At 38.5% G+C, this 26,550-nt stretch overlaps 3 protein-coding genes across 3 annotated transcripts; 2 read left to right on the forward strand and 1 right to left on the reverse strand.

The window, feature by feature from the left end:
- The first annotated feature begins 2,418 nt into the window (after positions 1 to 2,418).
- LOC131728706 (SLAM family member 9-like) lies at positions 2,419 to 10,292 on the forward strand. Its single transcript, XM_059019686.1, has 6 exons — positions 2,419 to 2,639; positions 3,364 to 3,681; positions 7,026 to 7,307; positions 7,945 to 8,055; positions 8,515 to 8,660; positions 9,358 to 10,292. Exons 1-6 carry the CDS (start codon positions 2,585 to 2,587, stop codon positions 9,508 to 9,510), a joined length of 1,065 nt encoding a protein of 354 aa, XP_058875669.1. The 5' UTR covers positions 2,419 to 2,584; the 3' UTR covers positions 9,511 to 10,292.
- Positions 10,293 to 12,303: 2,011 nt separating this feature from the next.
- Positions 12,304 to 18,700, reverse strand: LOC117966741 (SLAM family member 9-like). The gene is made up of 6 exons (XM_059019688.1): positions 18,587 to 18,700; positions 16,954 to 17,274; positions 16,567 to 16,833; positions 15,173 to 15,292; positions 14,877 to 14,926; positions 12,304 to 13,809 (listed from the first exon to the last, which is right to left on the reverse strand). Exons 1-6 carry the CDS (start codon positions 18,639 to 18,641, stop codon positions 13,687 to 13,689), a joined length of 936 nt encoding a protein of 311 aa, XP_058875671.1. The 5' UTR covers positions 18,642 to 18,700; the 3' UTR covers positions 12,304 to 13,686.
- A 1,692-nt stretch (positions 18,701 to 20,392) lies between these two features.
- LOC131728707 (uncharacterized) lies at positions 20,393 to 26,263 on the forward strand. Its single transcript, XM_059019687.1, has 5 exons — positions 20,393 to 20,593; positions 21,711 to 22,028; positions 23,089 to 23,349; positions 24,780 to 25,031; positions 25,700 to 26,263. The coding sequence occupies exons 1-5, from the start codon at positions 20,542 to 20,544 to the stop codon at positions 25,891 to 25,893; spliced, it is 1,077 nt and encodes a 358-aa protein (XP_058875670.1). The 5' UTR covers positions 20,393 to 20,541; the 3' UTR covers positions 25,894 to 26,263.
- The last annotated feature ends 287 nt before the right edge of the window (positions 26,264 to 26,550 follow it).

Raw genomic sequence — 26,550 nt, forward strand, 5'->3', positions numbered from 1 at the left:
CTGTGTGTAAAAATAAGAGAAGATTTGAATGCTGCTCTGAGCTGAGCAGTTTCATTTTTGGCACTGCAGCAATGCACACCAATTTAACTCACAAATTGTATTTTATTTGAGATGTACCTATTAAGAGAGGCCTCCTTTACAAGGGGGTCCTGGAAAACAAAAATAAAAGACAATCATAATGTACAAACAACACAATAAAAACACGTGCGGTTCAAACTTCATCAGCAGCACACCGAGATCAAAGAACAGAATCAATAAGAGAGACCTGGCAACACTCCCCTATTCACCGGGTGTCTCCCGTATTTCGGACCCTTCTAACGGGACAGATTTTCTCCCGTATTTTGTCTCAAAACTCTACTGTTAAACCTCCTTATCTCAACAAACCTTTGATGTCTGCAAAAGTCATGGACAGTGTGTGGTTACTGCAATCCCTGTCTGTCTACAGATGTCAGGACTGCCCAGTCCCTGACCACCTTCCGGCGCCTCCTCAAGACTCCTTCAGACAGCACCTGTAGAACTTTCTTTCCCTCTGGACACTTTATCACTCTTCCTTAAATGCACTTTACTTGCTCTTATCTGCCCCCTATTTTACTGCATTTAATCCGGTACTTTAGATTATTGTAATCTGTCAAGTGTTATTTAATCTGTAGTATTTTGTATTTAATTATATCCTGATGTCACTATCACTGACACTGTTATCTGCTCCGTTATTGAATCGTATTTTGTCATATACGTATACTTCCTAGAACCAAAGTCATTGTATTTATCTTGCTCTTAATTGTATTATTACTTGTACTGTGATTCTTGAAATGTATTTTTGTTTACGACTGTAAGTCACCCTGGATAAGGGCGTCTGCTAAGAAATAAATAATAATAAAATGATAATACATAGCAGAGTTTAGGACCCAGGGGAGCCCTCTGGCAGGCATGCAGTCAGTGTGTAGTCACATGTAGATTAAGCAGCAGATCTGTTAACATGGACTGAAGCAGGAGAAGCATTGGCAGAAGGTTCTAAGCAAAAAAATACAACCTTTAATTAAAACCAGAGAAAGAAAGAAGATCAGATTCCATCTTCTTACTGTGATGGAAGCAATTTCATATCTTCGGGAGTTGATGTGCAAAAACTCTCTCCCGTACGTGTTTGAAAATCTTACAAAGCTTGTGAAGCTAAATCTTTAAGGCTGTGCTTCCTGAAATGCGTGTGGGTGCTTTTCTCGTAGTTGAGATACGTGTTTCACACTTGGCTGTTCTGTTTGACACATTCTCAGAGTGAAAGATACCACATATTTCAGTTGAAAAAACCCAGATGAGTTTGAGTCGGAAATGTCTTCATCTAGACAGTGTGGGGAAACTATAAAAAAGGCCAACAAGATGTTCGGATATATTGTGAAAAGTGTTGAATTTAAAAAAGGGGAAGTAATGTTAAAACTTTACAGTGCATTAGTAAGACCTCATCTAGAATATTGTGTTTAGTTCTGGTCACCTCGTTACAAAAAGGATATTGCTGCTCTAGAAAGAGTGCAAAGAAGAGCAACCAGAATTATCCCGGGTTTAAAAGGCATGTCGTATGCAGACAGGCTAAAAGAATTGAATCTATTCAGTCTTGAACAAAGAAGACTACGTGGCGATCTGATTCAAACATTCAAAATCCTAAAAGTTATTGACAATGTCGACCCAGGGGACTTTTTTGACTTGAAAAAAGAAACAAGGGCCAGGGGTCACAAATGGAGATTAGATAAAGGGGCATTCAGAACAGAAAATAGGAGGCACTTTTTTACACAGAGAATTGTGAGGGTCTGGAACCAACTCCCCAGTAATGTTGTTGAAGCTGACACCCTGGGATCCTTCAAGAAGCTGCTTGATGAGATTCTGGGATCAATAAGCTACTAACAACCAAACGAGCAAGATGGGCCGAATGGCCTCCTCTCGTTTGTAAATTTTCTTACGAGACTGCAGAAATACTTTTTCTGAGAATCACAAAACAAACCGGTCCAGTGAGACTACATTCATTTAAACATCGAACCACTTCCCCTGAATCAGTAATAAAACAAAACAGCAATATAAACCAGCATGATGAAAAACAGAAAAGAAGTTTTGAACTTGTGGCTGTTGTTTTTAATTTGGGGTACAAAGTCCTACAGGTAAAACTTTCTGTCAAGTGCCTCCAATTGCTGTGTATTTACATAGTAGTTACTTAGTAAATACATGTGTGCTTACACATCATTACAATGTTATTATGCAGAGTTACAATGCAATTGATGTGTACATCTTTTTGCATGATATATATATATATATATAAGAGCGAGAGACTAAGTTGTTAACTTCTGTTCCCCCCTCCCCCCCCCCCCTCTCTCTCTCTCTCTCTCTCTCTCTCTCTCTCTCTCTCTCTCTCTCGCTCTCTCTCAATTGTATCAGAAAAGGGCTAGGGCTAGGGCTAGAGTTAGGTTAGGTTTACATTGAACATGGATAGCAAAGGCTTTTTAACAGCCAATGACTCATTTATCTTCTCTCTGATCTACCACAGAAGAAGCTTCCTGTTACAGGAAATCAGGTTCACAGAAAGTAATTCTCAAGCGAAAAGTACATGTCAAGTATGAAGGACCTTCTGTTAACTGTTCTGCTCCACTGTCTGATATCAGGTACGGTACATATCTGAATTAATTCTCTTACTCGTTACCTCTTGTTTTAATTAATAATGCAATGCTAGTTTAAAAAGGGATTGTTCTTTATATTGCATCGAACAATTAAATAATGCAACGATGTTCAAGGCAAAATGTGACCAGTCTTGACTGGAAGTCTTTAAAATGTTCAAATGAAGTTACAAAATTATATTTATGGGCAGCAGTGTGGAGTAGCGGTTAGGGCTCTGGACTCTTGACTGGAGGGTCGTGGGTTCAATCCCAGGTGGGGGACACTGCTGCTGTACCCTTGAGCAAGGTACTTTATCTAGATTGCTCCAGTAAAAACCCAACTGTATAAACGGGTAATTGTATGTAAAAATAATGCGATATCTTGTAACAATTGTAAGTCGCCCTGGATAAGGGTGTCAGCTAAGAAATAAATAATAATGCAGGATGTTTTGCATCATCAATCTATAGAATTAACCAATTTTGCTTCATAACGTCGAATGAAACCTGCTGAATAATGATACGTCAACATATTGAATTATGCTTTGTAGTTTTCCATATACTTAGCAGAGAAACTGACAACAATTGAAGAATCTAACATGAAATATTACTACGAATATAGCTTCCAGTAGATGATGTTAAATAAAATATCAAAATGATGTTCATATCCTAAATTGTCCATAGCTGTAGATATTTTAATATTGACCGCAGTTCCGTTTCCTCATTTAATTCCCAGGCACAGGTAGCGAGAGCAATCCCATTGATCGATACGGATTAGATGGAGAATCTTTTCACCTGGATGTTGAAGAATACAACAACTTGACATTCAGAAAGTTTGTGTGGAGCAAGAACACCAAAATCATAACGGAATATAATCTGAAAACACAGGATATTGACTATTACAAGAATGAAGAAAAGATGGAGTTTGATAAGAAGACTTTCTCCTTGCTTATTAAGAAGCTGGAGAATACAGACAGTGGGCTGTATAGAGCAGAAACAGTTCAAGATGATGGAGAAAGGATTCATGTTGTTACTTACAAGCTGAGAGTCCAAGGTATGTGTGTCTTTAACTTCAACACGTGTCATTCTCTCAAGCAGCATTTTAATATATATATGTATATTGTAACAGAGCGGTACTCACTCTGGTTCGTTGCCCCTTTAAAAGCAGGACCCAGGACACAAGAAATGGAGTTTAAGCGCTTACACGCTAATTTTAATACACAAAATAAACACCTAGCTCCGTTTGGAGCGCTAACTACACAGGTAGGTTCACCCTAACTACCAAACCGGACAGCTAAGCTGTTTACCGGCAGACAAACACACCACGGTACTTACAAAGGAGACTGCTCGGAAACAGCACACACAGCCTTCTGTTTCCTTCTACTCAGCAGCCCCGAGTAGTTTAGCTATCTCTCTTAAATACCCTGCACCTGGTTCCAATTTACAATCGTAACCAGGTGCGGGTGATAATTAAATAATAAAACAATTAACAAAACGGTGCATACGCACATGTTTTCTGCAGGGAGGATATTAAGCTGTGTTACAATATATATATTGTATATTTTTGATTGGTTTTGTTAATTGTTGTATTGCTTAATTATCCCCTGCACCTAGTGCTTATTATTAAATTGCAGCCAGGTGCAGGGTATAAAAGAAAAGCAGTCAGTTTGCTCGGGGCTGCTAAGATGAAGGAGGCAGAAAGGAGTACTCTGCTTCCTGGCAGTCGTGAGGGAAAAAGGTGCTGTATTAAACCTGTGTGATTTTTGTGTATTGTTTAGTGGGGAAACAGCCTAGCTGTCCCACTTGTAGTCAGGGTGTTCTTGTGTGTTAGTGCTCGTAGAGAGCTAGGTGTTTATTTTGTGTTTGTTTTATTTTGTTCTGCATTAAAAATTAGCACAAAAACGCTTTCAAACCCTCCATCTCTGTGTCTGGTCGGTATTTTAAAGGGTGAAACGAACCCGAGCCGCAAGGCTCGTTAACATTTTATATATATATATATATATATATATATATATATATATATATATTAATGTTTTCGATAAGGGAAAAAGGAGGCTTGCTGGTCCAGTGGTTAAAGTAAAGGGATTCATACCAGGCGGTTCATGGTTCAAATCCCAGCTCAGCCACTGACTCGCTGTGTGTGTGTGACCTTGAGCAAGTCACCGAACCTCCTTGTGCTCCGTCCTTCAGGATGAGATGTCAAACAAACGAGCTCCTATTGGAAGTGACTCTGCAGCAGCCACTGACTCCCTGTGTGTGTGTGACCCTGAGCAAGTCACTGAACCTCCTTGTGCTCCGTCCTTCAGGTGAGCAGCAGTGTGGAGTAGTGGTTAGGGTTCAATCCCTGGTGGGGGGACACTGCTGCTGTACCCTTGAGCAAGGTACTTTAACTAGATTGCTCCAGTAAAAACCCAGCTGTATAAATGGGTAATCGTATGTGAAATAATGTATAATGTGGTATCTTGTAACAATTGTAAGTCGCACTGGATAAGGGCGTCTGCTAAGAAATAAATAATAATAATAATGAGACGTCAAACAAACGAGCTCCTATTGGAAGTGACTCTGCAGCAGCCACTGACTCCCTCTGTGTGTGTGACCCTGAGCAAGTCACTGAACCCCCTTGTGCTGCGTCCTTCAGGATGAGAGGTCAAACAAACGAGGTCCTATTGGAAGTGACTCTGCAGCAGCCACTGACTCCCTGTGTGTGTGTGACTCTGAGCAAGTCACTGAACCCCCTTGTGCTCCGTCCTTCAGAAGAGACATAAAACAAACAAGGTCCTATTGGAAGTAAATCTGCAGCAGCAGCAGTTGTTGATGATGCAGAGTTCACCTCCTAGTCTCTGTAAGTCGCTTCAGATAAAAGCATCTGCTAAATGACTGATTAATAAGAAGAAGAAGAACAAATGGCAAGCCAGGTTACCTCGACTCCTCACTCCACACAGGTTTGTCACATTAATTTAGAATTTCCCTGCCTAAAAAAAATAGTGAATCATACTTGAAGCACCCACACGTAAGCTTTGAAATTTGTATGTAAAGAAGATTTGAAGCAGTGAAAGTCACACTGTGGGTGCAAACTGGGCCTATACCAAAATATCTGAAAATAACCCAGCAACCACAGCTTTTTTTCCAATGAGTCACGTTACTTATAATAACAAAAATAAAATACATTTTGTAATAAGTGTGTAGCTGAAGGGGGAGACTTGGATGGGAAATTCTGAATTAAAGGTAATAAACAATTTTAAACTGAGGCAACCTCTTAATGACATGGTGTCCAGTAAAACCAAATGGTGCAATGAAGCTAACTGAGTTGAACACTTGAATCATTGTGAGCGGAGAAATGAAATGACTAATATGATTTATGAATGACAAACTGTAATGGTAACAGCAAGAGAGCCGACAGGGGACAGAACCCGTCACAGCAGTGCAGCACACGACAGTGCCTGGTCAGCTGATCTGATTGAAATCAATGCATTAAATAGCACGTTATCAAACCAGATCATCCCATATAATAGGTACCTACTAGCCTACTCATTTTTCTATTTAAAAAGTTTCTTAGAACACAACAAAGGAGGCTGTGTGGTCCAGTGGTTAAAGAAATGAGCTTGTAACCAGGAGGTCCCCGGTTCAAATCCCACCTCAACCACTGACTCATTGTGTGTCCCTGAGCAAGTCACTTCACCTCCTTGTGCTCCGTCTTTCGGGTGAGACGTAGTTGTAAGTGACTCTGCAGCTGATGCACAGTTCACACACCCTAGTCTCTGTAAGTCGCCTTGGGTAAAGGCATCTGCTAAATAAACCAATAATAATAACTGACCACGAGCGTTTTCAGAGTTCTGCGCAGTACATGAATATACACTTACAGCAGACAGCATGAAATATCGCTATCAAAACATTTGACAGTTGATTGAGTTAGCATATCTTATGAAATAAGAATATTTTTAGCTTCTTTCTAATAGGGAGAAACCCCTAAATCTACCCCCTACCCCTAAACCTAAAGTCTACCCCTAACCCTAATCTCAACCCCCAAACCTAACCGTGTTACTATTAAAGGAATTTTGTACTGTTTTTTCAACATTGCTTGTTTAGCGCTCTCTAGCGGATACTACACCCGGCGTCCATTAAAGTGCTTGATCTGGACAGACTCTACCTGTTGTGGGAGGCTAGTAGGTACCTACTGGCCCATTCCTATGGGATGATTTTCCTTGATAACGTCCCATTGAATCGACTGATCTCAATCAGATCGGATGGCCTGGTACACCTGCTTCCCAGCTGAGAATTGCATTGTGACAAGTTAATTACTGCTGCTAACGATATGTAATGTCAGATTAACCAACCAAGGTGAACGATTTCTGCATCATACTTTTATAAGTGATATTTTTTTTTGCTCTTTTCTTTCAGCGGCTGTCCCTAAACCTATGATAAACCTCACAGAGACGTCGAACGCTAACGAAACGTGCATTGTCACTCTGAACTGTTCAGTGGAGTACAGGGATGATGTTTTTATTTACTGGGAAGAGACTGGGATCAACAACACAAAGTCAATCACTAATGGTAGTTTCCTGGAGTACACTCCGGTCCCCAGCGCCGGCGATGAAGAATCCTTCACTTGCTATGCAGAGAATCGAGTCAGCAAGAACGCCACCATCATTATGAAGAACAAGCTGACATGCAGTCAACCAGGTGTGTTTCTCCTTCTGCCTCTTCGTTTTCTTCTTCATGTTCTTTTTCTTCTCTTTCTTTCTCTTTCTCAATTTCTTTTCTTTTCTTCTCTATCTCTTTCTGTTTCTTTTCCTTTTTCTTCTTTCTCAGATTTTTGTCTAATTTTCTTGTTCATTTTCATTTTCTTCTCTCTCAATTTCTTTCTTCTTCTCCTTCTCCTCCTCCTCCTTCTCCTTCTCCTTCTCCTCCTTCTCCTCCTCCTTCTTCTCCTCCTTCTCCTCCTCCTTCTCCTTATCCTCATTCTCCTCCTCCTCCTTCTCCTTTTTCTCCTCCTCCTTCTTCTCCTCCTTCTCCTCCACCTTCTCCTCCTTCATCTTCTTCTTCTACTCCTCCTTCTCCTCCTTCTTCTCCTCCTCCTCCTCCTCCTTCTCCTTCTCCTTCTTCTCCTCCTTCTTCTCCTCCTCCTCTTCCTCCTTCTCCTCCTCCTTCTTGTTCTTCTCCTTGTTATTCTTCTTCTCTTCCTCCTTCATCTTCTCCTCCTCCTCCTTCATCTCATCTTCTTCTCTTCCTTGTTGTTCTTCTTCTCCTCCTCCTCCTCCTCCTTCTCCTTCTTAAAATATTATAAGAACACCAAGTTATTTAAATATTAATTTTATAGGGCTTGTTTCAAACTCGCTATGGGTATATATCGGTCTATCTGTTGGCATCATCTTCCTCCTCATCATCATCTTCATCTTCTATTTCATCCGTCAAAGAAACAGACGAACAGGTACAGTATAAAAAAGCAGCTATTGACGGGGGACTATGAAATTCACAGTTGTAAACTAAAACAGTAACACTTTACATTATGTGTAATAACATTGTAATGATGTGTGAGCACACATGTATTTACTAAGTAACTGCTATGTAAACACAGAGTCCTTAGAGACTCTCAATGGAAAGTTCTACCGCATTTTGGAAGATCAGAAATGACAAATTCACAATCAGAATTAAGACGCAAACACATTTTGAATACTACAACCAACTTAACAAAACTGAAATCAATTGAAAAATATGACATTTCGAAATCTAACATGAAATACTACTGTATTACAATTATGGCTTCCTTCCGGTGGACTTTTGCAATATCATTTTGTAGTGTCTTTGATGACACAATGTTATATAAAATATCTAAATTATGTTCATATAGATTTTTTTTTAAAATTATGTCTCAATCCTAAAATTCTAGGTGATGCAAAACCTTGGCCAGAGCTGAAACCGAGTCAAACAGAACCGAAAACCAAACTCCAGAAACGTGGTATTGCACGATTTTCAAATCTGAAAGTGGAAGATTCAGTCAACACAACATATGCTTCGGTTGGGGAGACTAATCAGGTAAGGATTTAAGATAATAACTATCAGGGTAAAAACATTGCTTATTTCACAGCATGTCACGGTCTGAAAATAGATATTTCAAGATATTTCACGATGAAACATAATATTTCTTAAAGCAGAAAAAAGCGTTGTCACATTCAAACGTGATCATTTTCTCTATACAACAAATGTTCCTAAATATTGAAATGCTTTCCTGAAAAACATTAAGTGCTAAATTGTCGATTTCTTTTTATGTCCACCTTTTGAAGACCTTCTGTTTTCACCAGCAGTGAATTATCAAACAAAATAAAAACATGAATAAATGTAAAAATGACAACAGACATGTGAAATGTTCTTTTCCTGTACTGGACAGAGCGATCTTTAGAAGAAATATTTCAGATAGTTGACGCAGCTGGTGGCTTTTTAACAAAAGTCATTTTAAAGAAACCGCGCAGCTCTGTGCAGTTGTGTGTTCAGTCTTTTACAGGAAGGAAGCAAACTAAACCGGCTGCCAGGTTCCTGAACGCGGCGTGACAGGCAGCGCCTCAATCAGGCAAACATTAGCTGGATTTATTTTTAAGTGATAAAAAGTATGGATATTTACGCTATTCTTTCAGAAACTGCACTTTTAACAGGGAACTACATATTACACAATGGGCAATGATAAAAAATACTTAATGTAATGTTGCCTTTATTTGTTTGTGTGTTTGTTTTGCAGTCGACAACAACAGAGTACGACGTTGTGAGGCAGGAACGGATGAATCAGCCCACAGACCTTCCCCCAGACAACAAAACCATCTATGCTTCTGTTCAAAAAACAAGTATAGAAAGCAATTGTTCAACCACAAATAAGAAGTCAAAAATAAGGTAACATGCAGTATGTGATATGCCGTCACATGTTACACTGTTCAGAGTTTGATGTTGCTGTCATTCTAAATCAGGAAATTTAATTTTAACTAAGCAAAGAATGTTTAAAAAAAATGGGTGACACTTTCCATTAAGAGTCTCCAATGACGGTGTATTTACATAGTAGTTACTTAGTAAATACATGTGTGCTTACACATCATCACTAGCTCTTTCTGAGCACTGACTAAACTTTCGGGAACACCCTGACTATAAGTTGGACGGCTAAGCCGTTTCCTCACCAAACACAACACCACAAACAGACAAAATCACACAAGTTTACACCCCTTACGTTTCCTCCTGACTGCTCGGAAGCAGAGCACCTCCTCTGTTTCCTTCTACTCAGCAACCCTGAATAAACTGACTGCTCTCCTTTTATACCCTGCACCTGGTTCTAATTTAATAATGATCTCCAGGTGCAGGGAATAATTAAGCAATGGAACTGATTAACAACAAAGCAAAATACAATTAAATTAAACAAATGTGCATTCCGCACATTTTTTTTCCTTCAGGGAGGCTTTAACCCCCTCGCTGCTGTCTTACAGCAGTGTGGAGTAGTGGTTAGGGCTCTGGACTCTTGACCGGAGGGTCATGGGTTCAATCCCAAGTGGGGGACACTGCTGCTGTACCCTTGAGCAAGGTACTTTACCTAGATTGCACCAGTAAAAACCCAACTGTATAAATGGGGAATTGTATGTAAAAATAATGTGTAAAAAATAATGTAATTGTATGTAAAAAAAAAAAAAAAAAAAAAAAGTGGTATCTTGTGACAATTGTAAGTCACTCTGGATAAGGGCGTCTGATGAGAAATAAATAATAATAAATATGTTGTATGTATTTTTTCTTCTGTTGAATATTGATGTGACGTTTTCTAATAAAAGTAAATGTTTTTTTACAATAGTCCTTAATAGACCTTTTTTTATTTTCATGTCACCATCAAAGTACTTAATGTGTAAATATTCTTGCACGATATAACCCTGACCCCCCTAAACCCAACCCCAACCCCAACCCCAACCCCAACCCCGACCCCGACCCTAATCCCCCTAACCCTAACCCTTACCCTAACCCTAACCCTTTTTGGTCCAATTAAGCAATTTAGTGTACAGTTGGAACAAAAGCCAGGAGGACACCGGCCCTCCAGGACCAGGATTGGGCACCCCTGAACTAGACCCTTAATTGAACTAATACTTTGCTTAATTAGACCTTAGTAATTGTTTCCAGCTTTTAAACAGTTGCTTAGTTCAAGTTACTCATAAAATGTTACAGCGAACTTGAAATCTGCATGATATCTATAGTAAGAATCATCGCTGTCTTTTCTGTAAACGAGTCATTTGTAAATGAAACCACTCTACTGTACTGATCTTCAGTATCTGCTACGTCTTCAGTGCTGTCATGACATTAAATACACTGAACTGCACTGAAAAAAGTTCACCTCCCACCAGCAGGGGGCGCTGGAGACTACGGGGTTAACATTCCGTAGGAGGCGGCCTGCTAGGAGGCTGGCGGAGGGTTCTTTTCATTTCATTTGTATCTCAAGTTTTGTCTTGACGTTATTTCCAGTGTTTTTGTAACTATCATTACAATTCAGAAATATTGTCTGTGTCTTGTCTGTTTTATAATAAAAAAAAATGTGTGTTTACCTGAACAAGTTCAGATGCTGGGAGGATGTCTGTGGTTCAAACGACTGAAAATGAAGTTTGTGATCAGGGTGGCTGGTGGTGACGTCATTTCAGGAAGTAGACAGACAACACTACTGTGAGCGAAACGCTGCTGCGAGAGTTTAATAAAAACGAAAAACTTAACAAAACAAAACACTGCACACAAAAAGAAGACACGTCAGCCAAAACACACACGGACTTATAACCGTAAAAAACAAACAAACAAAAAAAACGGATCCTCAAAAAAAAAGGACTACAGTAAAAAAAAATACATTTATTAGAAAACGTAACATTAAATTATTCAGCAGAAGAATGAATAAATACACCAGGAAACACAGAAACACAGAATATTACTCAAGTAGACGGGTCCTGCTGAGAAATTGCTACTGCTGATGACAGCGTATCAAACTATCCCGTTTATTGAATATCACTCATTCCATTATCGCCTAGCTTATACAACAGGAAGCGATTATACTAAATGCATTTTGCTTGTATGTCACTTAGCTTACAGTAACAGCAACAGATTGCTGAAGTTTACCTGAAAAAGGAGGCTATGTGGTCCAGTGGTTAAAGCCAAGGGCTTGTAACCAGAAGGTCCCCGGTTCAAATCCCACCTCAGCCACTGACTCATTGTGTGACCCTGAGCAAGTCACTTCACCTCCTTGTGCTCCGTCTTTCGGGTGAGAAGTAGTTGTAAGTGACTCTGCAGCTGATGCATAGTTCATACACCCTAGTCTCTGTAAGTCGCCTTGGATAAAGGCGTCTGTTAAATTATAATAATAAAATATCTAAATTATGTTCATGTAGTTTTTCAAATGTGTCAATCCTAAAATTCTAGGTGATGCAAAACTTTTGATCAAAGCAATACATAACAATATCGTTCTTTTTATATAGCGCCTTTCATAGTGGATCACCATCACAAAGCGCTCTACAGAGGTAGGCTGTGAACTGTGCATTATATGCAGAGTCACTTCCAATAGGACATTGATTTAACACCTCATCCACAGGATGGAGCACAAGGAGGTGAAGTGACTTGCTTAGTGTCGCACACAGTGAGTCAGAAAAGTGGCAGAGATGGGATTTGAACCGGTGACCTTATGGTTACAAGCCCTGGACTTTAACCACTGAACCACACTTCTTCCTATGATGTGTTACAGGGGTATACATCTGTATAGGTGGTACTACGGTATGATTTTTTGGTGTTCAATGTATGTTTTTCACTACTCTGTAGATATAAACTTAGCTATTGCCCTGTTTGCTATCGTCCCCAAAAATCGTCTTTGCCCTCTACAGAGTGTAAAAATGAAACACCTCCATCACTGGAGGAACCAAACTTGCAATAATCAAAAAGATACAGACTAACACGGTCAAGCCTTTAAACTCTTATCCAAACACTTACACATGTGTTTTTGGTAGCAAGTTTTTGCAGTAAGTGATATACTGCCAAATCTTACACTCCACACAGTTTTATCTTGTATTGGAAACCACTAGAAAAATAACACACCCACAGAAAGGGGAAGTCCTCCAGGATGTTTTGAGAAATGCCTGCAGTGGAAATGTTGATGACATTTTAAAAGTTTATTTATAACTATGTAAAGAATGTCTCATTTTTAAAAAAATATGTCTTAAAAAAAACGGATAGAATTTCCATTGCATCTCTAATTGCTGTGCGATTACATATTAGTTACTTTGTAAATCCACGGGCAGCAGTGTGGAGTAGTGATTAGGGCTCTGGACTCTTGACCGGAGGGTCTTGGGTTCAATCCCAGGTGGGGGGGACACTGCTGCTGTACCTTTGAGCAAGGTACTTTACCTAGATTGCTCCAGTAAAAAACCCAACTGTATAAATGGGTAACTGAATGTAAATGTAATTGTATGTAAAAATAATGTGATATCTTGTAAGTCTCTCTGGGTTAGGGCATCAGCTAAGAAATAAATAATAATGTGTGCTTACACATCATTACTATACAGAGTTACTATATATTATTATTATTATTTATTTCTTAGCAGACGCCCTTATCCAGGGCGACTTACAATTGTTACAAGATATCGCATTATACATTATTTCACATTATACAGATATCACATTATACATTATTTCACATACAATTACCAATTTTTACAGTTGGGTTTTTACTGGAGCAATCTAGGTAAAGTACCTTGCTCAAGGGTACAACAGCAGTGTCCCCCACTGGGGATTGAACCCACAACCCTCCGGTCAAGAGTCCAGAGCCCTAACCACTACTCCACACTGCTGCCACATATAACCCTAACCCCTTTTCTGATACCATTGTGTACATACCTATATAGTTATAAATAAACTGGGTTTAAAATAACATCATCATTTCCACCGGGGGCGTTTTTCCAAACTTAATGGAGGACTTTCCCCTTCTGTGTTTTTTGCTAGCAGTTTCCGATACAAGATAAAACTATGAACATATATCACCTACCGCATGTTATCTTATTTTTCACCCATTCATTGTTGTTTAACAAATGCTTTTGATGCTTGTTTTTCGAACAGTAGCATAGATGGTTGTGATTTCTGGGGGAAGGTCTGTGGGCTGATTCATCCGTTCCTGCCTCACAACGTCGTACTCTGTTGTTATCGACTGGAAAACAAACACACAAACAAATAAAGGTAACATTACATTAAGTATTTTTATCATTGCCCATTGTGTAATATGTAGTTCCCTGTTAAAAGTGCAGTTTCTGAAAGAATAACGTAAATATCCATATTTTTCATCACTTAAAAATAAATCCAGCTAATGTTTGCCTGATTGAGGCGCTGCCTGTCACGCTGCGTTCAGGAACCTGGCAGCCGGTTTAGTTTGCTTCCTTCCTGGTAAATGATTGAACACACGACTGCGCAGAGCTGTGCGGTTTCTTTAAAATGTCTTCACTGAAAAAAGATACCAGCTGCATCAAAGAACTAAATATATTTCTGCTAAAGATCGCTCTCTCCGGTAGAAGACAGGGACGTTTTATTAAAACAGAAAAACATCATTAAAACATCTTTCAAATAGAATATCTTTAAAATAAAAGAAAATCTTACAAAAATTAAAATGTCTTCAAAACAAAATAGTCTACAGTTTAGCGTTTACTGTTTTTCAGGAAAGCATTTCAATATTAAGGAACATTTGTTGTATAGAGAAAATGATCACTGTTGAACCTGACAACAGTTTTTTTTCTGCTTTAATAAATTTCAGTAGTTCGGGACAAACACCAATCACAAAATGTTTTAGTACAAATATTTATTGTAGAGAATGCGGAGTATGCGATTTAACAGAAAAGTATGCTGTATATACACATTCATTTGGCATCAAACCTAACTTGGTTTGAGGGTTCGCTGCCTGGCCGACTGGACGAGGCTGAGACCCCCATTTGATAAAACATAAAATTTGTTATTAAGAAAGGAGGAGATGGGGAGGTGGTGGGTTACGATGAAATCAAAACGCAACTGAGAGATAAGTGAAGAGGGTATTTATAGTGCTAATAATTTAATTAGCTAATGTGTAAATTGAATGATTCAATTTGGTGATGCGGAGATTGGTGTCTGACCCTCCTCCCGAACTTTAATTATAAATTTCATATGATGTCTTGTCGTGACATATCTTGAAATATCTATTTTCATGCCGGGAAAAAAGCTATTATCTTAAACCTCATCTTAAATCCTTACCTGTCTGTTCACCCCAACTGAAGCATCTGTTGTGCTGACTAAATATTCCTCTGTAGGGATTAAAAAAAAACATACATGCATATTAACATTGTGATGATGTGTGAGCACACATGTATTTACTGATATGCAAACACACAGTCATTAGAGACTCTTAATGGAAAGTGTTACTGATTTGAGTTTGCCTCTTGTAGTTTGGACTCTGAGAGAGAGAACAATTTACAGTATATGTTTCAACTCCCAGGCAGCAGTTTATAGATAGTTTGCTGACAGAAATAGACACGTTAGTATCAATGTACCTTTCTTTTTATTTCTGTGCTTGATCCAAAAAATTCTGATGATGATGATGATGATTGGGATGATGATTCCGATGATTCCGATGCTTAGAATCAGCCATAAATCTAACTGTAAAGCAGAATCTATTAAAAAACAAGGTAAACTTATTTTAACAGCTGTAGCATTCAGCTCTGGAAAAAAAGTTTTGCATAACCTAAAATTTTGATATTTTATTTAACAAGGAACTGCAAAATGATATTGCAAAAGTCTACCAGAAGCCATACAAGTGATTTTGAAATGTCAAATTTTTTGAAATGTCAACGTATATGGGGAAAATTACAAAGCGCTGGTGTGTAATTCAATATGTTAATAACTTGACATTATTAAGCAGCTTTCATTGGACTTTATGAAGCTGAGGGAGTTCATTCTATATAGAGGGGGTGGAATTCAATATGTTAACAAGGGAACATTATTCAGCAGCTTTCATTGGACTCTATGAAGCTGCGGGAGTTCATTCTATATAGAGGATGATGATGCTAAAGTAAATCCATGTAATAATAATAATAATAATAATAATAATAATAATAATAATAATAATATTTATACACTCTATCTGATTTCCTTGGGTACCGTTGGCAGTTGTGGGGTGAGGATGTCATTTTCTTGGCACTCCAGGGTGTTTAAATATGATCCAGAATACCCAGCCTGGGCTCGTTAACTCTGCCCCACCTCGTGTGGAACAGCACCACTGGGCGTGCCGATATTGGACCACGATTGAACACCCTGGAGTGCGTTTTTCCTTTCTTACACTCTCATTTCGTCTCTTCGGAACCCGTTACAGATTTGCTCTACAGAAACAGTAACCCTACAATCTAGTTCTGGTCAGGACTGCCCAGTCCCTGACCACATTCTGGCGCCTCCTCAAGACTCACCTCTTCAGAAAGCACCTGTAGAACTCCTCTGTTTTTCCCCCGGGACACTTATCACCCTTCCTTAAATGCGCTTTACTTGCTCTTATCTGCCCCCTATTTTACTGCATTTAATCCTGTACTTTAGAGTACTGTAATCTGTCAAGTGTTATTTAATCTGTAGTATTTTGTATTTAATTATATCCTGATGTAACTATCACTGACACTGTTATCTGCTCCGTTATTGAATCGTATTTTGTCACACTTGTACTTGCTAGAACCAAAGTCATTGTATTTATCTTGCTCTTAATTGTATTATTACTTGTACTGTGATTCTTGAAATGTATTTTTGTTTACGACTGTAAGTCGCCCTGGATAAGGGCGTCTGCTAAGAAATAAATAATAATAATAATAATAATAATAATAATAATAATAATAATAATAATAATAATAATAATAATAGTTCTCAGTCAAACATGTGGACACATGATAAGAAACAAGCAACCTACTCGATGGACGTTCACACTGCAGCGCCTCGATGGTTTCCGAAGAATTGCTGACTTTGTTCTCTGTGTAGCAGGTTAACGGCCAGCTGTTACAAGTGATGTTATCCAGACAAAGTTCAGAGGAGCGCCTATGTGTCATGGTGCTATTAATCCCTTTCCCTAGCCATGTAATGGAGTGCTCCGTCCCATTCTCCACCGTGCACTTCAGAGTGGAGTTGCATTCTCCTTCAGGGTCGGAAGTATTAGTGATGACGGGTTTGGAGACAGGAGCTGTGAGGAAAGAAAAGGGTCACTAGGAAAGAGGAAGAGACACTTAATAGAAAGCTGTACATTTCCTTTAAACAGTACAGTGAATATCTCGACACGTGTTGAAGTTAAAGACACACATACCTTGGACACTCAGCTTGTAAGTAACAACACGAATCTTTTCTCCATCATCTTGAACTGTTTCTGCTCTATAAAGCCCACTGTCTGTCTTCTCCAGGTTCTTAATAAGCAAGGAGAAATTCTTCTCGTCAAACTCAAACTTGTTTTGCTTGTTATAATTTTCGACATGCTCAGTTTCGGAAGTATATTCCACTAGATTTTTCTTATCAGCATAAAGCCACAGAAACTTTTTGAATGTCATGTTGTTGTATTCTCCAACATCCAGGTGAAAAGATTCTCCATCTATTCCGTATCGATCAATGGGATTGCTTTCACTACATGCGCCTGGGAATTAAGGGAGAAAACATAATTACTGCTTTGTGTGGCTTTGAACTTGGTTTGAGGAGACTGTAGGTTTCAGGCCACTGCAGGGAGACTCGGGGTTTGATACAGCAAACCTCAAACTAGGTCTCCCGTCAGACGGGGGTCTCCTGAAACCAGGTTTCAAGACGCCGCTGATCCTGAAGAAGGGGTTTCGTGTTCCCTCAGCTTTACACTACACACAGCATGTAGTGTTCAGAACACAGGGTCACGCTGTGTTGCTTGTGTGAATCAGTGCGTGTTTCCTGTATCAACCAGCTGTGTATTACGGGAAATATATATATATATATATAGTCATAAAATTCATAACATTTCTTTATAGCAGTTTTTTGAAATTACTACAGGAGATATCAGATCTAACTTCTGCAGGTAACAGGTTCCAGTCTGTACCAGTAGAAAAAAATGAAGGGTTTCCTTCCAGCAGCACTTTGTACAGATGGTATATTGAAGTATTTTGTGGCACAGACATTACATAGGCTGTATTTACATTTTTCTTCTCTGTGTTTGAATCAAAACATTGGAGGTATTTCTAGGTGTTTGACGGCAGCAGTGTGGAGCAGGGTTAGGGCTCTGGACTCCTGACTGGATGGTTGTGGGTTCAATCCCCAGTGGGGGACACTGCTGCTGTACCCGTGAGCAAGGTACTTTACCTAGATTGCTCCAGTAAAAACCCAACTGTATAAATGGGTAATTCTATGTAAAAATAATGTGATATCTTGTAACAATTGTAAGTCGCCCTGGATAAGGGCATCTGCTAAGAAATTAATAAATTTAAAAAAATGATGACGACTTGCTGTTGCTTATTTTCAAATCTGGCGTTCTATATATTGTGACATCATTGTTACTTATTCCCTTTGATCTTTATTTTTTATTTCAACTTTTAGAAATTTTAAAAATAGTTTGCGTGAACTTTACGGACTTCAAGAAGTTGTTGAAACTTTGAAAAAAAAACATCTAAGCATCGGAAACAATTATACAAGTAGTCGCTGATAGATAGATAGATAGATAGATAGATAGATAGATAGATAGATAGATAGATAGATAGAGATTATAGTTATCTATCTATATAGATAGATAGACAGATAGATAGATAGATAGATAGATAGATAGATAGATAGATAGATAGTCAAGACTGGTCACATTTTGCCTTGAACATCGTTGCATTGTTTAATTGTTAGATGTAATATAAAGATCAATCCCTTTTTAAACTAGCATCGCATTATTAATTAAAACAAGAGGTAACGAGTAAGAGAAAGAATTCAGACATGTACCATACCTGATATCAGACAGTGGAGCAGAACAGTTAACAGAAGGTCCTTCATACTTGACATGTACTTTTCGCAACAGATTGACTTGCTGTAAACCTGTTTTCCTGTCTCTTAGTTAATATTTTCATGAACAGGATATCAGCTTCTTCCTGAGGTAGATCAGAGAGAAACATAAAATACACTCATTGGCTGTTAAAACAGAAAGCTTGCTGTTTGATCTCTACTTAATGTGTAATGTTTAATGTAGTTAAACTCTAACCCTAACCCTAACCCTAAACCTATCCCCTAACTCTAACCCTTTTCTGACACAACTGTGTACTTACATATATCATTCAAAAAGATGTCCACATTCATTCCATTGTAACTCTGCATAATAACATTGTGATGATGTGTAAGCACACATGTATTTACTAAGTAACTACTATGTAAATACACAGTAATAAGAGACTCTTAATGGAAAGTGTTACCTGTCTTTGTTTTTAAAGTTCTTTGCTTGTTTTGTATTACCGTAGGTCCGTAACTGAACTGAGGATCATCCTGAAGCTCTCTGAAAACGAATCAGCGTTTCCTACACTTCCAAAAAACACAGTAATTAAGAGACACTTCACTGTATTTATTTTATTCATTTTGTTTGTTAAAATAATGACCTTTTGACTCCCACATTATTCTCACTCCTAACTATACAGACCCATTCTGCTTCTGATGTTTCATAATTGTCACTGTTCACTAAAATTGAAACCCTTTGTTCTAACATTAAGTGGAATAATTCTGGTTGCTCTTAAGAGTGCAAAGAAGAGCAACCAGAATTATCCCGGGTATCCTATCCTGGGCAGCAGTGTGGAGTAGTGGTTAGGGCTCTGGACTCTTGACCGGAGGGTTGTGGGTTCAATCCCCAGTGAGGGACACTGCTGTTGTACCCTTGAGCAAGGTACTTTACCTAGATTGCTCCAGTAAAAACCCAACTGTATAAATGGGTAATTGTATGTAAAATAATGTGATATCTGTATAATGTGAAATAATGTATAACGTGATATCTTGTAACAATTGTAAGTCGCCCTGGATAAGGGCGTCTGCTAAGAAATAAATAATAATAATAATAATAATAATAATAATAATAATAATAATAATAATAATAATAATAAAAGGCATGTCGTATGCAGACAGGCTAAAAGAATTGAATCTATTCATTCTTGAACAAAGAAGTGATCTGATTCAAGCATTCAAAATCCTAAAAGGTATTGACAATGTGAACCAGGGGACTTTTTCAACCTGAAAAAAGAAACAAGGACCAGGGGTAACAAATGGAGATTAGATAAAAGGGCATTCAGAACAGAAAATAGGAGGCACTTTTTTACACAGAGAATTGTGATGGTCTAGAAACAACTCCCCAGTAATGTTGTTGAAGCTGACACCCTGGGATCCTTCAAGAAGCTGCTTGATGAGATTCTGGGATCAATAAGCTACTAACAACCAAACGAGCAAGATGGGCTGAATGGGGCCTCCTCTCGTTTGTAAACTTTCTTATGTTCTTATGTTCTTATGTAATCCACTGTTACACAGCAGTGTGCAAATCTATTAGAACACCTCACTGCTTCTGTAGCTTTGATTTGTAATTAGTGATCGTCTCATTTAATTGATTAATTTTTAATAGGCCATGCACGTGCAATCCATTTCAGTCCAACCAGACCCTTCATTATTTAATTGGCCTCCTATAGGGTGAATCAAAAAAAGTGAATGTAGAAATGTAGCAACACACCTTTCAACTCGCCTGAGGCTTTATTGAAGAAAAAATATCAGGGGCCCTGCCTCGGGTCTGAGGAGGCTATGTTAAGACTGCTACACAGAAAGGGAAGCTGTGGTGCGCAACCACAATGCGCATTCAACTTGTGCCGATGACTCTGCAAGTCTCGTCTCTGCCTGTCTCTGCTGATAAGTCGTTTTAAAGTTGGATTTAATTCTCAAAATGCCTCAGTTCATTTCTTGCTGGACGGTACTGGTGATCCTTGTCGTTTCTGGTAAGTTTTTTCCTGAGTTTCGTATTTTTCAAATGATGATTTATATCAAACAGGAATTGAGGGGCCTTCATATAAAATGGAGGCTATGAGACGAAAGAAGGAAATGACTGACTTCACCATTGCTACGTGAAGGGAGTAAGAAGTTAAGATGATGATTTGAACCTTGAACTTAGCATTTCGCTACTTGAAAGCAGGTCAGCTTTTGCTGTGTTAGTAACAACTGTCTGTAACGCAAACGATTTGAGGAAGAAAGTGTTGTTTCTGCGACTCATAGTAGCAACACAGCATGAGGTACTAAAATGGCGGAGTAGTTCAATACAGGAAACCTGCTGTGTACTGCCGGGGTTTTTTTTAATTGCTTGTGAATAAGTACAGAAAGTTTAAACTGTGAAATGCAGTATGTGATATACTGTCACATGTACACTGTTCATAGTTTTTTTTTCTCGATCTGAAACTGCTAAAAAAAACACAGAAAAAGGAAGTCCTCCATTAAGTTTGGAGAAACGCCCTCAGTGGACATTTTGATGTAATTTTGAACCCGGAACCTTATGTATAACCATGTAAAGTAATGTCTTATTTCTAAATTAATAAATATGTCTAAACAAATGGATAACACTGTACATCATTACAATGTTATCATGCAGAGTTACTAGATTTACTGTGTGTGTGTGGTTATCTGTGGGTAACAGTTTCCATTAAGAGTCTCTAATGACTGTGTGTTTGCATAGTGAGGAGCAGTGTGGGGTAGTGGTTAGGGCTCTGGGCTCTTGACCGGAGGGTCGTGGGTTCAATCCCAGGTGGGGGACACTGCTGCTGTACCCTTGAGCAAGGTACTTTACCTAGATTGCTCCAGTAAAAACCCAACTGTATAAATGGGGAATTGTATGTAAAAAATAATGTGATATCTTGTAACAATTGTAAGTCGCCCTGGATAAGGGCGTCTGTCAAGAAATAAATAATTATAAAATGACATTTCTTATTCTGTGTTACTCAAACTATTACACGTTGCCCTGCTTGTATTGGGTCCAATCTTCTGCTCTTTGAAATTATCATCTTTGCTTGTCACAGAAAGAGCCATGTCTGATTATGATTATGTTTCTTTGTGTTATTTATCTAGGTCTTCCTTGTCAGGCCATATCAGTTACCGGTATTTTGGGCGATTCAGTCATCTTACCTTCTTGCATGCCTGCTAATTTCACACCATCAAAAGTTACCTGGTCCATCTTTAAAAACGATACCCAAATTGCTACATTAAGACCTACATCGACGAAAGTAGATTGGTGGCCAGAGTTCGAAGACCGGCTTCTGCTGAACGCTAACAATGGGTCGCTTCAGATAAAAAACCTGCAGAGGAAAGACGCGATGATCTACACCCTGAACATATATTACAACACCAATAAACCGTGCAACAATTTGGTGAATCTAAGAATTATTGGTGAGTGTCGATTTTAAGATGTGGCTTATTATTACCCAGCATGCAATACCTTGTTTCCTGCTGCCTCTCTGTGACACAGGGGTGGACAATTCCGGTCCTGGAGGGCCGGTGTCCCTCCTGGCTTTTGTTCCAACTGTGCTCTAAATTACTTTATTAGAACAATAATTGATAATAATTGGTCCAATTAAGTAATTTAAGGCAAAGTTGGAACAAAAGCCAGGAGGGACACCGGCCCTTCAGGACCGGAATTTCCCACCCCTGCTGTGACAGGACGGAAGCTCTGTATGTAAATAGTGACAGGGTTTGACAGGGATGGGGTTAATTCCATCCCTGCTAGAATCCATGTGTGGAATGTGGCTGGGCCGTGATTGAATAATTAATGATCACATGGTATATAAAAGGGGCAAAATCCTCTGTTTAGGAGAAGGAAAGACTTTAAACTAGTGTGGAAGTATGTCACTCACAATACTGACCAATCAAGTGACGAGTGGGCGTAAACATTTAATTCACATCTGGGGTGAGCAGGCTTCTCAGTGTTTCAATATCGTTTAGTTTAAGGTGGTAGTGGTTAGTGCTGCAGCCTCACAGCGCCAGGGTTCTGGGTTCGAATCCGGCCTAGGATACTGTCTGTGTGGATTTTGCATGTTCTCCCCTGTTCGCGTGGGTTTTCTCCAGGTACTCCGGTTTCCTCCCACAGTCCAAAGACATGCTGTCCAGGTTGATTGGTCACTCTAAATTGCCCTCTGTGTGAGTGTGTGTGTGTGTGTGGTGCCCTGCGATGGACTGGCGTCCCGTCCAGGGTGTAGTCTCGCCTTGCGCCCTGTGTATGCTGGGTTAGACTCCGGCTCACCGCGACCCTGTAAAGGAGTAAGCGGTTAAGGATAATGGATGGATGGATGGATAATACAGAGGGGTGGCTGAGCATTGTATCATATGGGATACAGAAATGGGCACTACAGGGATAAATAGCTTTCAGATTAGTTCTGTTTACTTTGTGGCCTTCTCTTTTATAAAGTAATTCAATGTTTGTTGGGTTTCCTTTTGTCTTTTATTTACACAGAACCAATTCCCAAACCAAATATTACAATTGAAAAGACTGAGCAGTGTGGATCCTGCAACTTCTTTGTGAAATGCTTGGTTACAAAAGATTCAGAAGTAAATTACTCTTTGAAGCTGACTGATGACTCCATTGGCAACGAAAATGGATCAATACTGAAAGTCCGAAACATTCCTTTCAACACAAAACGGTCCTTCACCTGTGTGGCTTCCAACAACGTAACCCAATCATCAACTACTGTGACAGAGCACTGTGGCAATACAGGTATAATAGAACAGTGACAATAATCTCCTCTTAGAATAGTTAATTGAACATAAATGCCAATCCTTCATTTTGTTTTTCATAATCTGTTTTCAAAAAAAGATATATCGTCTAAGTGATTGTAACATTTACTTTCTTACCTGAATACTGGTAGTTTATCTGTGTACAGATGTTTTGCATCACCCTCTATATAGAATGAACTCCCTCAGCTTCATAGAGTCCAATGAAAGCTGCTGAATAATGTTCCCTTGTTAACATATTGAATTCCACCCCCTCTATATAGAATGAACTCCCTCAGCTTCATAGAGTCCAATGAAAGCTGCTGAATAATGTTCACTTGTTAACATATTGAATTCCACCCCCTCTATATAGAATGAACTCCCTCAGCTTCATAGAGTCCAATGAAAGCTGCTGAATAATGTTCCCTTGTTAACATATTGAATTCCACCCCCTCTATATAGAATGAACTCCCTCAGCTTCATAGAGTCCAATGAAAGCTGCTGAATAATGTTCCCTTGTTAACATATTGAATTCCACCCCCTCTGTATAGAATGAACTCCCTCAGCTTCATAGAGTCCAATGAAAGCTGCTGAATAATGTTCCCTTGTTAACATATTGAATTCCACACCAGCACTTTAGTGATACCATTAAAATTCCCCTCAAAAAAGAGAGAATTAACATCATTAGACAGCCAAATCTTGATATGATGCTTAACAGACAAGATATCTTGAGGTGTCTGGATACATGTACACACTACTGCATGTTAACCTCCTCAGTCCCTGTATCCTTGATGTTTCAGTATAAATCATAAACTATAGGTTTTTAGGCATTGGAACCTAAAATGCATTTAAATGGAGCCTTTACGGAGCCCCCTTGTGTGGTTTATATTGTATTAAACAGTGTTTGTGTTCATCTTTGGAAACACTAAACTATGACCAACATAACCCTTTAAATCAGGGGTAGGCGACCTTGGCTCTTCCAATCCATTCCATTGCAGGTTTTTGTTCCAACCAGACCCTTCATTATTTAATTGGCCTCCAACAGGGTGAATACAATAATGAAGGGTCTGGTTGGAACAAAGTCCTGCAGTGGAATAGATTGGAAGAGCCAAGGTTGCCTACCTCTGATTTAAAGGGTTATGGAAGTACGTCACTCACAACACTGACCAATCAAGTGACGAGTGGGTATTAACATTTAATCCACATCTGAGGTGAGGCAGTTTCCCTGTGCTTTTAATATTCTCATATCATCTAGTTTTTAAATAATAATAATAATAATAATAATAATAATAATAATAATAATAATAATAATACAGAAATGGGCAATACAGGGTTAAGTAGCTTTTTGATTAGTTATATTTACTTTGTAGTCTTCTTTCATATAAAGTAATCCAATGTTTGCTTGTTCTTTTTTTTTGGTCTTTCTTTACACAGAACCAATTGCCAAAGCAGAGATTACAATTCAAAAGACTGAGCAGAGAAGACGCTGCAATTTCATTTTGAAATGTTTCGTTTCAAACCACTCAAATTTTAATTATGTTTGGAATAATGCTGATGACTCCAGTGTAAGCAGACCCATACTGGAGGTGGATATTGCTTTCAACACAAAACGGTCCTTCACCTGTGTGGCTTCCAACAGCTTAACCACATCAACAGCTACTGTGACAGAGCACTGTGGCAATACAGGTATAATAGAACAGTGACAATAATCTCCTCTTAGAATAGTTAATAGAACATAAATGTAAATCCTTCATTTTGTTTTTCACAATCTGTTTTCATAAAAGATACATCATCTGAATTCTTGTAACATTTACTTTGTTTCCTGAATACTGGTAGTTTATCTGTGTTTATCTGGCCAGAAGTTTGACATCATCACCCTATAGAACGAACTAATTTTGCTTCATAGAGTCCAATGAAAGCTGCTGAATAATGTTCCCTTGTTAATATATTGAATTCCACCCCCTTCTGTATAGAATGAACTCCCTCAGCTTCATAGAGTCCAATGAAAGCTGCTGAATAATGTTCCCTTGTTAACATATTGAATTCCACACCCTCTATATAGAATGAACTCCCTCAGCTTCATAGAGTCCAGTGAAAGCTGCTGAATAATGTTCCCTTGTTAATATATTGAATTCCACACCCTCTATATAGAATGAACTCACTCAGCTTCATAGAGTCCAGTGATATATATATATATATATATATATATATATATATATATATATATATATATATATATATATATATATATATATATTAATTATGTCTCAATTCTAAAATTCTAGGTGATGCAAAACTTTTGGCCAGAGCTGTATACTATACATATACATATATATATATATATTTTTTTTTAGATTATTTTTTACAGTTAAACGTTTGGCGAAACATTGCAATCATCGGAATCATCATAATCATCATAATCATCATCGGAACCATCATCCCATTTAAAAGCCAAAAAATCAGACGCAGAATGCTCAAATTCATCATGAAGTTATTGAAAGGTACATTGCTACGAACGTGTCTATTTATGTTAGTAAACTATCTATAAATTGCTGCCTGGGAGCTGAAACATATACACTCTCTAGTTAACTGTGGTTAAATAACACAGAGGAAAACTATTGTTTGTAGATCGTTCTCTCTCACAGTAGAGTTCAAACTAAAAGAGGGAAACTCAAATTAGTAACACTTTCCATTAAGAGTCTCTAATGACTGTGTGTTTGCATATCAGTAAATCCATGTGTGCTCACACATCAATACAATGGTATTATGCAGAGTTACAATGTGCTTCATGTGTAACAGAATGTTTGCACGATATGACCCCAACCCTAACCCCTTTCTGATACAATTGTGTACTTACATATATCATGCAAAAAGATTTACACATTAAGTTTACAAAGTGTTACTGTAAAATCAATTTATCTTCCATCCGCACCGTTAAATCAATCTGTAAAAGTAGATTTTTTTTTCATCAATCTGAGGCAGTTCCCTCTATAGATGGGTATTTCAGAAAGGTTGCAGATCAGTCTGATATTTAATAGTACAATTCTGCTTTTCATGCCTGTATTATTCAGAAGAGTGAGTTCTCCACTACAGAGCTTGCTCTTCAGTTGAATGGTAAGACGCTGGTCTTTCAACGCACATGGTCTGTGGTTCAAACCCAGCCCTCAACTCTCCATTCACTTCAATGGGCTGATGCCAATTCATT

The sequence above is a fragment of the Acipenser ruthenus genome, unplaced genomic scaffold (genome assembly GCF_902713425.1).
Source record: "Acipenser ruthenus unplaced genomic scaffold, fAciRut3.2 maternal haplotype, whole genome shotgun sequence".
Taxonomy (NCBI): Eukaryota; Metazoa; Chordata; class Actinopteri; order Acipenseriformes; family Acipenseridae; genus Acipenser; species Acipenser ruthenus.